Below are 18,306 nucleotides of genomic sequence, written 5' to 3'. Positions count from 1 at the left end.
CACACACCATACTTTATCTAATATAATTATAAAGTGTATGAAAATATAAAATCTCCTTGTAAATATTGCATTGTCGCGACTCTTTATCGTCATAAGTTGCATTTCAAAGAATCTGTTGTGCGCCGATGTGCGATTCGGTAATAAATTTGCACTACACTGGTGTGTTTCTATTCACTTCACTAAGCGACTAAAGAGTTCAATGTAAACCCAACGAAGTTACCAAAGACACAAAACAAACTTACTCTGCTCCCCATTCTATCACGAACTTCCTTGCGACTTTCATTATATCTATATCGAGAAGAATGTGTGATAAAAGTTAAAATGTAATGCGATATTTAGACGACAATATTATCCTTACCTTATATAATTTAGTAGGTTTACGAATAGAATGTTGACAAATCAGAAATAATAGTGATAAATGATATCTGCACTCAGGTGGAATGATAGACAGTGAAATCCAATCGGTATAGGACACTAACAATGAGTGATCACAACAACTCCCTTAATGTCCCGGATATGAGTTACGACCCTCTTCAAGGTGCGATAACTAATTAAAATATAACCGAAGATGGTGATTTTAATCAATCACATCTATTAATGACATTTCGAAACTGATCATCGAAAGTACCATATTACACTGTAACGGAGAACTATAAAACTATGTCGTATAAAAAACAAGCACATGATCACTTCGCATTTATTAATCTTTACTTCTTTTTACTTGTATTTGTTATTAATTGTATTTACGTTTTTCTCATATTTTCTGTTTGTTACGTTTGGAAGTATATTTACGTTAAAATATATAACATTGTGTAGAATAGAATATAGTAGATCAAATGTCTAAAATGGTTATTATATGTATGCGTAGCTATTGTGAAAAGTATTAGTAGTAATTAAGTGGTTTATATGTTAAATGTCTCCTTCTGTAATATTTCTTGAACTAAAATTTAAATACTTATAAACGTCACAATTTAAAGAAGTCCGTTTGGACATAGCTTAAATTGAAACATTCTGAACTAAATTAACATTTTTCTGAAGATTGCTAGTCTTGCAACAAGTTGAAAAGTGTGAAAAATAGAGATAACTCTCCTAAAAATATGTAAGATAGCTCATTCGATTCAGAATGACGTACAGAAAAATGTATTTTAAGAATTTTGCAGCACATAAAAAAATCATTGTTGTAACTAATTAAGATGCAATAAAAATTACTTTAATTTTTCGTTAATGTTATGTGATGCGAAGTACATTTTAACTGAAATAAAATATGGAAGATGATTTCATAATTTTGTTTACAAAATTAGTGGAAAACTTTAATAATGATATTAAGATGACATACGAGTCAGTCCAAATGGACCTATAAATGTGACGACAATCGTCCGTTATTAATAATCGACCTGTCTTAAATTGTATCTACTTAAGGTCAACATTTGACATTTTCTTCATACTAGATATTGTTCAATTTTGATCATAAGTAAGCAAAAATTGATAGATTTATTATAAATAACAGGCGTAATAAGTATTAGTTGCAATATTCTTTGTCTTCAATACCGGATGTGAACACCATCTCGGCTGAAAAGATTCATTAAAAAGCAGAGAATTAGTACGTTTTCTTCTTTATTAAAAATATATTTTAATTCCACGTTATTTGTTTCGCGAGCGTAGTCGTGAAGAAGGTGTTTCGGTCTCGAGCTGTTTTGACTAGCATGTAATCCGGACATTTTTAAATTAGAATCTTTCTTCAATTTTAAAAACTAATTGTTAAACATTGTCATTTAATAGTTACCTTTATGGAGACAAATATCGTAATATGTTAGATATAAGTTGGTGTAACATTGATGTTGTCACGTATTGTTCGCGCACTTCACATTATGCGATGTACCAGGCCAGTGGGCTATTCTGGACCGCTTATCCCATATGCCCATCTGCCCTCGTGATAGTGTCCTCTCCAGCAAATCCCTCCCAACTACATGAAATCACGAATCAACTCCAAACTAGATTTGACTTGATTTAGGCAACAGATTGCATAATGTAAGTGCATAGCATAGTATAGAAATATGTTAGTACTAAAATATTTTTAATGCCTTTAACTTCCTATGTAATATTTTTTAACTTTTGCGTTGTTTAGTATATATCGTTGAATATAAATAATTTAATTTTATTACATTGTTTCCTAACTCTTGTTATCGTTATCTCTACTGATTTTTAATTCTGCACCGTCCTCTCTCCACTGTTATTTTGACTTGTACAGGGTTTATTGATCTCGTGAAATAAGTATATTGAAAAATATTAATAGCCGGTCTGGAATATTCTGTTTTATTAATATTTCTGTTTTTGTATGCTCGGTTCTCACAAGGAAATCTCAATAACGAGCATATGTTTTGTCAAACATAATTGCTGATTTACAATCTAACGTTACCAACAAACCGATGTAAAGTAATGTCGCAAAGCAATATTATATAAAAAAATAAAAATAAAATTGATAGCAGTGATAGCCTAGTGGTTAAAAAACTCTGCCTCTTGATTGAGAGGTTCGAGGTTCAGATCCCAGGCACGCACCTCTGATTTTTTAAAGTTATGTGCGTATAAGAAATTTATTATCACTTGCTTGAACGGTGAAGGAAAACATCGTGAAGAAACCTGCATACTTAAGAAATCTTTAAAAGTTTTCAAAAGTGTGTGAAGTCTACCAATACGCACTTGGCCAGCGCGGTGGACTATGGCCTAATCCTTCTCATTCTGAGAGGAGACCCGTGCCCAGCAGTGGGACAGTAATGCGTTGATGATATCGACGGTGATGATGAAATAACATTGCTTTGCGAAAATACAGTCGTATCCTAAGTTTCGTCCCCGTATCTCGAACAACTGTTCTTGCGTGAACCCATTCTTTAGTTTCATAAATGTAAGTATATATAATAGACGCCATCACAATATAATTTTGCACATAAACTTGTTTACACATCTTTGTTATTTATTCATTCTAGAATGTTCACTATAGCAACCCCACGACGTATATTATGTGTAGTGTGTTGCTATTTGTAAGTAACAATATTTGTCAATCATATATGTATATTAATATCTGTAGTTAAGTAATATTGAATGTTATGTAGTGTCAAAAGTAAATGTCGTTGTAGAATACATGTCTGTATACTACGGTAATAAACGTTTAACAAAAAAAATGTATACACTAATATATAGAAGTATGCAAAATTTGAGTTTCATTTATACCCACATTGATAACCTCCACTCATTTTGTAGTCCTAGAAGCACACTGAAATTATCAGGATCGATAGCGACCACACCCGTTGCGTAGATAGATTTCACGAGATACACCTACATACACCTGTGTACGTATTCATTTGCACGGCGTAAGCTCAAACGAACACTAAAAGTTGTACCTATCAAATTATAAGTTCATAACAAAATAAATTATGAAACTTAGACGTTTCATATTGAGAAGCTCGATATACGAAATAGAAAGTACCTAATATTGCGTGTAAGAACAACGTTCGCAAATAGAGAACGTATTTTTAATTATAACTTTTACAGATTTTTTTATTAGTTAAGAGTTGGTTAAAACAAATCGTTTGTCAACGAATTGCTGGTTTTATAAGTAGGCTCGAGCTTGAGAAAAGCAATTCCTGAATTCAACGCTTTAATTCCATAATTTGCGCGTGGAATGTATACACATAATAATTGGGGTTTGTACTCCAGCCACCGCAAATGATCACCATTCAGCGTCTACGTACTAGTATAAATGTGTATCGCTAAAATGCATCAAAATCACGTCAACAGTAATTAGATACTAAAATTAGACGACTCTAGCCATATCTTATAAAGTAAACCACAAAAATATAAGAACAAGACACACATAGAGCCAAAATAGAAATTTGTAGGTGTGTGTAGATTACAAAGTTGTCTAGCTAATCTACACTTGACCAGCAAGGCGGTGAATTTGTCCTAATTTCTTCTCAATCTAACAGTAGACTCATACCCAGTAGTGAACAGTAACCGGTTCATGACTTTATTTATTAATATATATTTACAACTAAAAATAACCTATTTCATGTGGTATAGTTCTCTTCGTCTTCGGTCTTCGGCAGTAACGCGGAAACGGATGTTCGGCAAGTTACAAGTAATATTGATAGAGTTCCGGGAGTTGGGACATTTTATTGAAGATTTTTTCTTTCAGGATCTTCATTTTAAATAACTTAACTCTCAATAATTCTTGATTTATTAACGAATAACTGAAACACTTTTTATTACATTTTTAATTAAACAAAAAATTGAAGCACAAAAATATGGGTAAACATTAGTCTAAAAAATGAAATCCCGCATCTGCGATTTAAATTCAATCACTTTTGATGTCATCTGCAGTCTTAACATGTTTCATGACACATAAACTCATTTATTAATGTAGATTTCAAGCCCTGTTAGCATAATGAAATAAACATATTATTATACATACATATGTATATGTTCAATGGCCATGGCAAATTACACCATATAATTGCAACCGCGATGCACATTGTGATATTACATTTCAATATTTCGCTAAACACAAAAGTAGATTCGCGCTTGCACTCCGATTGTATATAGTTCATTTACGCAACGAAAGCAGAAACATGTATAAAGGCTCACGTCATTCGCAAAAGATACATCATACATCATACATTGTATGCATACGCAAATTTTATGAATGGTAAATTAAAAAATTGGAATAAAACACAACTAAAACGTAGCGCAATGTTTGGTTAAAGTACACTGACCTACACCATAGTTTCTGTGAGTCCCACAGATACGGATAAGTTCAAGCTTCACAATAACTACGTTCGACTTAGATGTTCACTAATCCTTATATGTTCACCCTTGAGGCCTGCAATCTACCAGGTATTTTTGGTGTTAGCATAGGTATTTGAAATAAAAAAACATACCTTGACACAAATGAGTATATTTCACGACTACAATTTCACAAGAGTTTCGTCGAACCTCTATTATATTAAATACCAATTAATAACATATTCAGTGTATCTATGACCGACAAAAATACAATAGACACGTAAACATACATCAATAATTGTATTCCTAACTTGCATGGAACATTAAGTAATAATATACTGAATAGCTAAAAAAAGCCACGATATACAACGTGGTAAGCAGTTCAACACGCGCCTAAAGTGTACAGTTCTAGATACATTTATGAATATTAGTACTATACGCATCGACATTTCGCGCAAGTGCAGGGGATATTAACAATGTAATGTATGAGAAAAATATAATAACAATCTTGAACAAATATCGTAATGGTGAAACAATTACAATACAACAAAAATAATATGAATAATATCAGAAAATGTATACTGTATATATTTCATAATTAAATTAAAATACCAACAATAATTACCAGGTTACCAATAATGGAGTTTAAAATTGCACTAATCGTAACTGAGAACATACGTAAGTTAATCAGCAAAGGGAGAACGTAGAGCTTACACCCTGCTTTCATACTGATCGTAGTCGGGCGCAATCGCATCAATCAAATCCATATCGCGTGTACTTATCCTGAAGTTCAAATTGATATTTTCCTTCATATGTGCCGGATCGGTGGAAACGGGCAGCACGGCCACCTGCCTCTGCAGGGACCACTTGAGTGGTATCTGGGCAACCGTCGCGTCATATTTGCTCGCTAGCCCCCTGATCACCGGGTAATGAAATAATTTCTTATCAGATGCAAACGGAGTCCCGAAAGGACTATATGCCTGTAAAACCATATCGTGCCTCTTGCAATAAGCGTACAGCTGTTCGTCGTGCATCAGTGGATTCCACTCGACCTGCAATTTGACATTTGATGACTTTAGATAAATACGGCATCAAATAATTCAAAACGATAAATCGCAAAATTTATATTACACGAAGTTTCTGACCTGGTTAACCATAGGTGGTGAGTTCGAGGAAGCGAGCTGTCGCAAGAGCTCCTTAGAATGATTGCAAACGCCGATGGCAGAGATGTTTCCGTCTTCGTACACGGCTTGCATTGCCGCCCATGTCCTCTTGCGGCTGCTTGTATTACCGGTGGGATAGTTAATCAGATATAGATCCAGGTAATCCGTTCCCAGATTTTTCAAAGTTTTTTCCAAAACTCTTTTTATACCCGTGTAACTAGCTCTTGATCTTGTAACTAAAAAATATAATTAATTAAATTACGATATAAAATGATGTAATAATAATAATAAGTCATCATTCCTGTAAGATAATAAATAAATAGTGATAGCCTAGCGGTTAAGAAACTCTGCTTCTCGATCGAGGGGTCCGAGGTTCAAATCCCAGGCACGCAACTCTGATTTTTCCAAGTTATGTGCGTATTAGAAATTAATTATCACTTGCTTAAAACGGTGAAGGAAAACATCCTGAGGAAACCTGCACACCTAAGAGATTTATATAAAAAAATCTCAAAGGTATGTGAAGTCTACCAATACGCACTTGGCCAGCGCGGTGGACTATGGCCTAATCCTTCTCATTTTGAGAGGAGACCCGTGCCCAGCAGTGGGACAGTAATGTGTTGATGACGAATAAATAAATGAATTAAATTTGTAAAATTATTTACCTATTTTAGATGTTATAAAAAGGTCTGAGCGTTTCAGATTATACTTTGGCAACAGTTTTTCAAAAGCGCGATTTAACGCCACCTCGTTGCCGTACATGGCCGCAGTATCTGTAAAAAATGACGATATAAGTTATCGGTATTGGTAGTGGAATGGTATATACCATATATACAATGGAAATAAAAACTAACCGAAAAGCCTATAACCGGCACTCAAGGCGTTGTCCACGAACATGTGAACCTCTTCGTCCAAGCGCACACGATAAGTGTTAACTGAAATACGATGAAAAAACTTAAATCTACCTCCTTCTTTAATAAGAATATTAATTTTCTATGTGTATATGTACAAAGTATCCGTAGTTGCAGAAATTATCTCAAGTAATTTTATCAATAGGCACTATCGGCGACGTAGCGTGGGAAGCGAACCGAGCCGCAGGTTGCGCTAGGGGTGTAGAGCGAAAAATAGTCTTGCTGGTCAAAATAATGTTATGTGTTACTAGCACTTGCCCGCGACTTCGTACGCTTAAAATATAAAATGAAAAAAAAAAAACAAACATTGCCCAACTCCCATTTTTACTTAAGAATGAATTTTCCAAACATGATTAAACACATAAATCTCAACATATTTTACTCGCATTAGGGTTTATTTTTCCAGAAAATGCGATATCAATGTCTCGTTATTTTTATCCAGAAAATCAAATACAAAATTTCATAGTTAAAAAATGACGGATTTTCAAACAAATGTTAACCCTTATTTCACCCTCTTAGGTTTTAAATAACAGCAATAGACACAACATTTCGTAATGTCTGACTTATAATTTTCCAAACAAACTGAATTTATTTAAAACGTGAAATTTTGTTAGTCTTCAAAATATTCCGCCGGTAAGTTAAATAAATTAGTTGTACTTTTTCTTTTGTAGTTAAGTAGGTAACGGGAATGTCATATTAACGAAACGTAATAAAAATAGATCTCGCTTAAGTTCTAAGTAAAAAAAAAACAAAATATACAACAGAATATTGTTTGCCTAATTTACCTTAACCTGTGTTGGTTAAGGTAAATTAGGTAAACAAATACAAAGTAACAACAAAGTAAATTATACTTACTCCCGACAGCTGGCATTTCTACGCCGTTATACAAACGCATTTTTTGCGACATAACTGGCTGGTTGCTCGCCATGGTCCTGGCGCCTACGGAAGGTTTGCGCAAATAGATGAAATACGCGAGTATGGAACGACCGAACGAAACGAACGTCCACTAGCAAAGCCTGCCGCGGGCGGTGTGACGGTTGCGCCGATGCGAGCCTGCTTTTAATCAAATCCGTTCGATGTTTATAAATAAATAACCCATGCGCTTTATCGCCCAACAATTCCATTTAATAAATCGCAGTTTGTTCACTAGATAAAATATATGTCTTACTTATTACTTAGGTATATGTCTTTTAATAAAATTGTTTTTCTTCTATTTAACTTAAGTCACATATATCTGACTCCATCCTTCCAGACAATATTCTTATAATAAACTATTAAATTACTATTTAATTCCTACCGATCACTTTGTATTGAGGCTTATAAGGAGGTAGAACCCTCTGTGATTCAACTTTGGCGGCAATACCTGCACACCTATTCTACCTATTACAGCAGAGTTAAAAATGCGAAATTCACTTTTTATCATATTTGGTTAACATATTGTCTAAATATTATTCCTGCACATAGATTAGTACAGATGACTCACTCCTAACAAGAAAACGTAACCAGTTTTGACAATTGAAATAGTTGCGTAAAAAAGTTTTGCCACGTCTCCGTGCTAAAATGTCCCTAAAATATTTGATATAATTATTTATTTATTATATAAATTACGCAGTATAAGTTATTTATTCGTAAATTTTCTCTAAAAATGTTTTTATTTGTCTAGAATTCAAAAAAAGAACTTACAAATAAGCCGTTTGTGGCTTCATTCAATTTCAAGGCGGCGAAGTATCTTTACTAATCTATGTTCCTGCATTACAGAAAAAAATCTATGTATTTTAGTTTTCAAATTAAGCAGTCGGCATAACGACGGATTTGAAATGCGCTCATAGTAAATGACGTTTGTGAATAACTTTAAATGGCTGCCCTGTAAAATTTGGTATTTGTTAAATCCGACTTTGTTCTACGACTATGACGACTTAGTCTTCAGGAATACCGGCGCATCTGTAGCCGACTTCAGGTAGGAATCTGGTCTATTCTGCGGTTGATTGAAGATGTCTATAAAAGGCAGTAGCTACTTAACTACAGGTAGACTGCCTGCTAGTCAGCTACTTCTAGTACTCGTATTATATAGTATACTAGTAGGATCCCAGTATAGGACGGCCATCATCGAGCTGGCTGTAAAGTATTTTATATCAAATGAAATATGTCAATAAATATATTGCAAATAAATTGACTAGAAAAGTTCAGTACAGAATATGATTTAAAATAAAAAAATAACATTTCACTGGTTCGTTTAATAGACAAATTCAATACCAATCGAAAGTATGAAGCCTATAGAATAAACAAACTTTAAATTGACTTGTTTTTCCTGTCACAACTCTTGGGTAGGCAGTTATAAACAAGTAAACAGGTTGTTCTTCAGGGTCAAATATGAAATCATAAGGATTAGCGAAAAATGCTGAAAGGACCTACGAGGCCGATTTTGATAAAAAATAAAACTGCATCCTTATTTTTAATAAATCTTTTTCCCTAGCCGGGAATCGAACAAGTTCACTCCGAAAAATAAAACTCAGCCCATATTGTTCTACGTACGTATAGAGTAGCTTATTAGGAACAAAATAATATTCTCATTATTATTGAATGTTGATGAAATGAAAATAGAAATTATGCATTTTGTTGACAATGAGCATATTCCTTTAGTTTGTCATTTATATAGTTATATTCAGAAGTTAGAATCGATTTTAGACAAATTTTACTATACCCATCTCTAGTCATGTCCAACTGGAATGCATTATTTCAGCGGCTAGATTATAAACGATTACTTAGTACCTTACCATAACTAAAATATACCTGAGGCATATTGGGGTAATATCAGTGGGGTAATTTGATAATTTTTATATACTATACATGTCATGTATTTTTTTTATGAAATCCTAAACAAAGCAATGATTATTTATCAATACTTTATAAGGGAATGTGTAAATTAATGAATAGGTAGAGGGAACATAGTGAATTTGAATGAAATTTCCTAAAAATTGTAACATGAAATAAGTACAAAGTATCCGAATGGCGACTGCGTCCGTAAATGACACCAACTAACAATTTTACATAAATTACATAATATACGTTATATTGCGAATCCTATTACGAAATACCTACTGAAATTGCTTGAAATTTTACAAATATCAAATATCAGGAAAATAATCGTTTAGTAAACATCTATATTACCTGTAAAGTAATGCTACACTAAACTGGGAGTAAATCAGTACCATTTCACTTGACATTGTATTCAATGACTTTCTATTTTACATAGAAACATCATCATCATAATAACATAACATTGGAAATTTTATAAAATTTTATTTAAAATGTTAGAAATTACCTGCAAGCTCGCTAGAAAGCAAAAGGTCGCTCTTAAAATAGCTCTCTATCTCCTTATAAATTATTTCTCAAGACTTTCAAAGGAAATAAACGCCTTCGCACCGTTGTCTTGGTAACGACTTATAGATCGAAACACCTACTCGTATCTTATTATTCCAAGGGTTTTGTTTATATAAATAAGATAAATACGAAACTCAATCAACCATTCCATCGGTATGAAGGAAATTATGACAGAAGGTCGAAGAAATCAAAAGGAACACTGTTTTCTGGCATGCAGGGTTTTATAAGGCATGTTCTTACGAGGTATTACAAATTATCAATACTCATTCTATACTATGTATGCCTGCCAAACAATGAAAAGATACCACAATTGAAAAATACCAACAATAATAATCAAGGTATAATTAGAAGAAAAGATTTTAAAATGAATATTTTATTTGTACTTAAATGAAAAAAATATATGCAATTAACAATAGGTAAATAAATATTGTTAATCATAAAAGAGTGTTTCATAATCAAATAAAAGCTTGAAGCGTAATATGGAAAGGTGGAAAGTACCTACACTCAATTTGATTATTTGTTGTGCGCTGCAAGCTTTTAAAAGCATTATTTTAACTGTTTAGTATTATATACATACATCATGTATATTATGCTAACAAATGGTGACGTACTACATCTAAATTTAAATATTTGATATGGCTAAAACTAATCAAGTATCTTCCAGCTTCATCAAAAAAATCCTTGAATATCATCTAGAATCTTGTCAAAAAAAATCAAGAGAGCCTAAACTCGATATTACGTTGGGTTAGGAGGCCTTATTATGCCGACCTCTCCCGTCCGACATACCCCTTTTGCTCCCCCGGGCAGAAGAGGATCCATGAGGATATGTCCGTGTTAAAAAAAAAGGAGGCCTTATTACAAAGTTTTATCTACATCTATCTTACAAATGTGACTTATAAATGTGAAATCCTAATTAGGGTTGATTTGTCTCAAAATGTTGGGCACATGTGTCCTCATAAGATAAGAAAAGAGTAAGGCACAGTCTGCTACGTCCTACTGCTACGTCCTGATCAAGTGCTGATTGTAAGAATTGATCCAACACTGTAAGCTTCTTTCAATGCATTGTAGGTACGCGGACACGGCGTGCATGATCCCGCTGGTGTTCGTGCTGAGCACGGGCTCGGACCCGTTCGGCGCCTTCCAGAAGTTCGCCACGGAGATGGGCATGCGCGACCGCGTGCACTCCATCTCGCTCGGGCAGGGACAAGGCCCCGTCGCCGAGAAGATGATCAATAATGCGAAACCGAAGGGCGACTGGGTCTTCCTGCAGGTACCAACCACAACGACGTTGCATTTAAAATGTGGATGTATTTTGAAAGTCCACCACTTTTAAATATTCCACTCCGGAGTTGTTCTGTGGTTCAGAGTGTTTTATACAGAGACACTAACAACGGTATACAAAGCGGTAGCGCCACTTAACATTTGGTGCTCTGCAAAGACATTTGGTTACTCTATATCACTTATATATGATTTTTGAATGTGGTAGAGTAACACCGCCACACCTCTTTTTACCTAACAATGGCAGTGTTAAACGCTGCTGTGTTCTAGTTCGAGGTATGTGGTATGGGAGACATATTTTTCCGAAGCGTTCCAGCTTAGTCTTTAGGAAAACCGGCGCATCCGTGGCCGACCTCAAGTAGAAATCTAATCCTATCTGGCGTTGAATGCAAATGTCCATGGGCGGCAGTAGCAGATTGCCATCAGTTGGACTGCATGCTCGGCTGCTAAGTATATTATAAAAATATAGGTACATTATTAGTATTATTACAATCGTAAAATGTTGCGGGTGCAGAACTGCCACCTGGCGGCGTCGTGGATGCTGAACCTGGAGCTGCTCGTGGCGGCGCTGAGCTCGGAGCAGGGCGCGCCGCACGCGGACTTCCGCCTCTATCTGAGCTCGATGCCCACACCCAAGTTCCCCGTCTCCGTGCTGCAGAATTCTGTCAAGGTCACCAACGAGCCCCCTAAAGGGCTCAAGGCGAACGTCAAGCGAGCCCTCATTGAGATGGAGGAGGACTTCTTCGAAAACCACGGTAGGCCGCCGGTTACAAAGAATCTGGGTTCCTAATTGATTATATTTTTATATTTACATTTCATACCAATCCTTTTTTTATTTACTGAAGAAAAACTTTTAAAATGTACATTTTGGGAGAATTTCCTTGCTGAGATGCTTCGATACTACATAGAGGACCCTGCGATCTCGAACTATGTACGGTTATATACCGCCGATCTTACCGATGGTTCGAGCTCCCACTCTTTCCCCCCCGCAACCTCCAGAGCTCACTTTGAATCGCCTCTTACGACAGGCTTACCGAGCTTTTATTCTGATTCCAATCGACAAGGACAATACCTTAGGATAACCTTAATCACAATCATTTGATACTTACCACACGATGCCGTACCATACCAATAATGATAAAAATAAAGATTTTTCATTCTTCTCATAGTGAAATCCGACCTCGATGCTTTTGTTTCCATTATTATTTACAAGATAAGACGTATAACGTGTCATCTGTGGAGTAAGGTATAATATAAGTACCGATAACGTTTTGTTTGCGGTGTGAAAGACTTATAACAATGCTTGTCTTCGCTGTAAAAATACAGACTTAAGTAGAGTTGACAATGGAGCTTAACAACTAAGGTGAGAGTGCATCGCTTGTTAGGTGTTAGCGTCGGACGGGTGAGTTCGATAAGTTCGCACAAATAACGCCTTTGTAGTCCTTTGTGTCTCTAATATACCTGTGCACTATATAACATGCGCCCCGGATCACATTACGTGCCATTATTTATGCGTGCTTTTCTTGTAGTTCAGAATATTTTCATGCCTGTATATTTATGAACATACTAAGCAGTGATAGCCTAGTGGTTTAGAAACTCGGTCTCTCGATCGAGGGGTCCGAGGGTCAAATCCCAAGGCACGCACCTCCGAATTTTCAAGATGATGTGCGTATTAGATATTAATCATCACTTGCTAAAACGGTGAAGGAAAACATTGTGAGGAAACCTGCATACCTGAGAGATTTATAAAAAATCTCAAAGGTATGTGAAGTCTACTAATACGCACTTGGCCAGCGTGGTGGACTATAGCCTAATCCTTCTCATTCTGAGAAGAGAATCGTGCCCAGCAGTGGGACAGTAATAGGTTGATGATGATGATGATGATATTTATGAAATATTGAAATTAATCTAGCATCTGTATTATGGTAACTGTCGTCCAAGAATATAAATACGTCGTGAATATAAATAGTCGTGTCACTGTGGCATTGTTTCCTTCGGAGGTCCACAGAAACCACTCGGATTTTTGTTTTGTTTTATATTATTTAAAATCAGAGCATCGCAATAATCCGTACTGAAAATGAAAGATGTTTGCTTTGTTCGCGTGACTCTAAGAAACTATGTGATAAATTTTAATTTTTCGATTTGTTTCAATCAATGAAGTCAAATACTATAAACTATATACATGTTTTTCTATATAGTATTATTCTATATACTTTATTATCCTTATTTTTTTGATATTTAATAAATATCTCATTTCCACACTCCACGTCCTTTCATCACCACATATGACATATCACCCTGTCTACCTCCATTCAGCTACATGTGTCTCGTTGACTAATCGATTGCAATATCGGTCGTACCCTGTAATGTCGTGTTAAGCGAGTTGTCGTCGTGTGCGGTAGTGCTGGGGCAGGACTGGCGCACGATGCTGTTCGGCGTGTGCATGTTCCACGCGGTGATCCAGGAGCGCAAGAAGTTCGGGCCGCTCGGCTGGAACATCACGTACGAGTTCAACGCCAGCGACCGCGAGTGCGCCATGCTCAACCTGCAGATGTTCTGCGAGGACGGACACATACCCTGGGACGCGCTCGAGTACATCACCAGTGAGACAGTTTACATTTCCATTACGCCTATAACCTTCACATCGATATGTTACCTACTGCAAATTTCCGAACTATGTTAGATCCTAATATTTGCCGGTAGATCCTGAAATTCACTAAAAATACAAATACTGTTTACCATGTCAGTACAAAAAAGTAAAAACTAAATATACGAATTTATTAAAAAAGAGACAATTTCGAGCTACTATTTATCAATCGAGTTTGGTCAGTGTTAGGATTTATCAAAGGTGGTTGGTAAATATTGGTTTTGGAAATAAACAAAAAGTTGTGGGCGCTTTAATATAGGAATGAAATCCCGCGTGGACGAATTTCGTCGACACTCGTTAGCCGGACTGTCGCTTATGTATAAGCTTAATGTGGCTCATATGAGACAAAATTTACAAAGGTATTTTTAATTAGGTCATTGGACATGTATATTATATTAATATGTAATTCTCTTTCATTGATTATATTGAAACTATAACCAAGTGAAATCCTTACATACAAACATTAAATTATTATCTTTTGGTACCTATACCTAGCAATTGTGTATTTAAGGCGCTCACGACACAAGGAATCCTAGTGTGGGGCTGTGAGCGTAGAAAGTATTTTTTTGTATACCTACTGGTACCGAGAGGGAATCGATTGATGATGGTTGATGAATTATGTTGTATCAAGTACATCTTGTTTGTTGTACTAAGAGTGAATTCGTTGAATCATACATGTAGGTAAGGAATGAACTGACTCGTACACGAATTGGACTCATTCGCTCGTGAAACATAAAACCATGCCTGCAGGACGTAGCAGCGCCTTGCGAGAGGATAAGACTAAATCATGTAAATTCACTATGTACCTACTTAAAATATAGATCAGCGTGCAGAGATAATAATAATAAGACATGTATTTTTATTAATATAACCCGATAGCTAAGCAAATCTTAGGATTTACCGCAGTTCGGGTTTTTACAGTAATATAAACCGAAATTGATTTGTAAATTTTCTCAGCCTATTGTAGTTAAGAAGACCTACAACTTTGAATAGATTACATAATTCGTTTTTCGATATTTCGAGGCTCAAAAGACAAAAACTCAATAGACATTTTTCGGAATTATGATTGTTAGCAACGATATTTTATATACTTAGGTATACCTATATTGTTACCATTCAGTGTAATCTTTTCGATTTTTTTATAACATAGTAGTAGCAGACGAGCATGCAGTCTACCTGATGGTAAGTGGCTACTGCCGCCCATGGACACCTGTAACCCCAGATAGGATTAGATATTCCTACGTAAGGTCGGCCACAGATGCGCCGCTACACCTGAGGACTAAGTTGGAAAGCCTCAGAGAAGTATATCTCTCTTACTACACCCTTCAAACCAGAACACAGCAGCGCTTAACACTGCTGATATGAGGCAGAAATAATTATTTATAATTTAAAATTGTGAAAGATATAATACGTAACTTATCCAAAAATGCTTAAAAAAATACTGAAGTGGCCTGAAACAAATGTGGCGCCCATGTATGTATTATAATATCGAGGGCAGTAAGGAACAAACGGCTATCTACAAGCGGTGATTGTGTAGATAGCGGTTTGTTGTATGCTGCCGTCGATATGTACGTGTCGTTCAGGTCAGATAACGTACGGCGGTCGCGTGACGGACATGTGGGACCAGCGCTGCCTGACGACGATCCTGAAGCGGTTCTTCTCGGCGGCGACGCTGGAGGCGGACTACGCGTACTCGCGCTCGGGCGCGTACCGCTGCCCGCGCGCGGAGCGCCTCGCCGCCGCGCGCGACTACCTCGACACGCTGCCGCCCATCGAGGACCCGGAGGTGTTCGGCATGCACGAGAATGCCAATATCGCATTCGAGGTCACTTGACTTTGATTTGAGATTTTAATCTATTTTCCTTCTTTGTATTATTTTCACCTCGGTCTATCTTATATATAGAATTCTCGTGTCACAATGTTAGTTACCGTAGATTTTCACAACATTTTATATGCATTTTCAGTAGGTCTGAGAATCGGCTACTATCTATTTTTCATACCCCTAAGTGATAAGGATTGTTCACCCATAACATTTTTTATTTATATGGCAACATAACGTTTGCCGGGTTGTTACCTTCATACTTTTTATCGATTGACATCCAGTTTTAATTTGATGAGCTTCGCGTGGCAACGTAGCTTTCGTATCCAAATTATCAAATTAATAAAATACTATATTTTTATAGATGATTATTTTTTAATATTATGAAACAAATATGATGAAATAGAAATTGATACGACAACTTCTTGGTATAAAACATTTTTCCTCAAAATGTTTGTTACATTTTACCGATGATTTAATAGGAATCCGTTCTGGCCGATTTGTTATTCTTATCCACTTTTCACGTACCTCACTTGATCGACGTGACACATTATCGATATAATATGACGTCACCATTTTGTCAAGCCCTAGCGTAAATAAATAATTAAATTCTCGTATATATTTTGGAAATTTTACATCTAGCTATGAAATATATGTATTCATAACAAGATAAATGAATATAAAATTGTAATAATTAGGCATGAAACCAATTAATATGAAATTTGACCGAATATTGCTTAAAACCCTCGGATAAAAAAATCGTATTTACCTGTGAATGGTATACTTTTGTGGATTATATTTCCATGTAACGGTACACTTGACAATAATGTCTTTCTCATGCTTTGTTGGTCTTTATAGTAGCGAAAAAAATCTAAGTCTATGGTGTGCAGTATATTACAGTATATTATAGTATGTATTATAGGATGTTGTTGTATGTAGTAGTATGTATATTATAGTATGGTGTGCAGTATAGTATGTTAATTTCGAATCAAATTTGCTAGAATAGTAAACATATAAAAAGGCGTAGGTACTGCTGATTTTAAGGCTACTTCAGTATGAGCACAATACAACTTACACTTACATTTTCCACAAGGCTCATCCGGTGGACACATACCGCTGAGCTTGCAAGTTACATTAGATAACTCTGGAATGTCGCCATGACATATTTATAGAAAGATATCTCGGTAGGTACGTAATTAATCTACTGGCAAAGTGTGACCCTTAACTACCTACTCCTTAACTACCGTACAATTATTACTCGTATATTGTCTTTGTTTCTGAGGACTAATCTGGAACGGCTCGGAGAAGTACCTATGTGTGTGTTACCAGCTGCATGTTGTTGTTTGTCCAGCTGTGTCTGCATGCATGTGTGTATGTGTGTGTCGCGTGCAGAACAAGGAGACGAGCACGCTGCTCCAGACGATAGTGGAGGTGCAGCCGCGCGCGGGCGGCGGCGGCGGCGGCGACACGGCCGAGCAGGCGGTGTGGCGCGTGTGCGACCAGACGCGCGCCGCGCTCGCCGCCAAGCTGGACAAGGCGCTCGTGAACCCCGCGCTCGTGCAGCCCGACGACATGGGCCAGCTGCACTCGCTCACCACCGTGCTGCTGCACGAGACCGACAGGTTCAACACGCTGCTCGCCCTCATACACGCCTCGCTCAACGAACTACAGAAGGCGATCAAGGTGCTCGTCGAGTTTGTCGCATTTTATTATCCTCAGGCTTCTCTATGTTTCGGCTGGATGTTTAAACTGGTTTCTAAACTGAATTTGATTTACAAATTAATATAATTTAATGTATTTTTTTTTATGAAAAAGCGTTTACCTACCTATCATGTACTGTAGGTACATAGGCACATAAGAAGTTATACTTCTTTGGCGTAATTCTTATAATTAAAAAAAGTAAAATTTATATTCGTTGATTATGTCAAACGTCGCTTTCTGGAGAAAGAAGTCGATGCGTCTGCCAGCGTTCAGCTCACCGAGAATGTCGGGAGTGATCTAAATGTAGTCGAGTTGATAAAATAAACATAGTTTTAGCTGTCTAAAATTAGTCTGATTAAAATTCAAGTTATTAGTGACGTTTACGTAACTTACTTTAGTTTTAGAAATCTTAAATGACTAAACTTAGTTACATGCAAACGTAATATTTAAAACTAAAATTAATTGATGTGAAATTAGTAACGTGGTCAGTGGACGCACAATAAAACTGTATGTGACTAATTCAGGTAACACTACAAGTTAACGTAATCTGGTCAAAAATAAAATAACTTAGATGAAGTAAAGTTTTAATGCTCACATACATATAAATATGATTCAGTCCTTAACTAAACATAG

At 36.1% G+C, this 18,306-nt stretch overlaps 2 protein-coding genes across 3 annotated transcripts in view; one reads left to right on the top strand and one right to left on the bottom strand.

The window, feature by feature from the left end:
* The window catches only part of Dhc16F (Dynein heavy chain at 16F), a 218,427-nt gene that overhangs the window by 191,263 nt on the left and 8,858 nt on the right, over window positions 1-18,306 (top strand). For both annotated transcript variants that reach the window (XM_073074361.1, XM_073074362.1), the window contains 5 exons: window positions 11,297-11,498; window positions 12,021-12,261; window positions 13,909-14,109; window positions 15,737-15,978; window positions 17,365-17,655. In XM_073074361.1, the coding sequence (XP_072930462.1) occupies window positions 11,297-11,498; window positions 12,021-12,261; window positions 13,909-14,109; window positions 15,737-15,978; window positions 17,365-17,655 (1,177 nt within the window). The remainder of the gene's footprint in view (window positions 1-11,296; window positions 11,499-12,020; window positions 12,262-13,908; window positions 14,110-15,736; window positions 15,979-17,364; window positions 17,656-18,306) is intronic.
* On the bottom strand, window positions 4,939-7,862 carry LOC140743241 (uncharacterized oxidoreductase YtbE). The gene is made up of 5 exons (XM_073074364.1): window positions 7,703-7,862; window positions 6,791-6,871; window positions 6,602-6,709; window positions 5,922-6,175; window positions 4,939-5,828 (listed from the first exon to the last, which is right to left on the bottom strand). Exons 1-5 carry the CDS (start codon window positions 7,773-7,775, stop codon window positions 5,487-5,489), a joined length of 858 nt encoding a protein of 285 aa, XP_072930465.1. The 5' UTR covers window positions 7,776-7,862; the 3' UTR covers window positions 4,939-5,486.

This window comes from Epargyreus clarus, unplaced genomic scaffold, assembly GCF_041222505.1.
Source record: "Epargyreus clarus isolate Ecla_fem2 unplaced genomic scaffold, WU_Ecla_fem_2.2 ptg000007l, whole genome shotgun sequence".
NCBI classification, from domain to species: domain Eukaryota; kingdom Metazoa; phylum Arthropoda; class Insecta; order Lepidoptera; family Hesperiidae; genus Epargyreus; species Epargyreus clarus.
Note: the sequence above shows the minus strand (reverse complement) of the source record. Positions and strands in the feature narration are given on the sequence as shown.

Bases quoted from the DNA above. Each gene is read 5' to 3' on its own strand.
- LOC140743241 (XM_073074364.1), bottom strand. From the start codon at position 7,775: ATGGCGAGCAACCAGCCAGTTATGTCGCAAAAAATGCGTTTGTATAAC. The intron at 6,710-6,790 runs GTTAGTTTTTAT...CATTTTTTACAG, and splicing joins TGCCGGTTATAGGCTTTTCG to ATACTGCGGCCATGTACGGC. The intron at 6,176-6,601 runs GTAAATAATTTT...TATATTTTTTAG, and splicing joins TTTTATAACATCTAAAATAG to TTACAAGATCAAGAGCTAGT.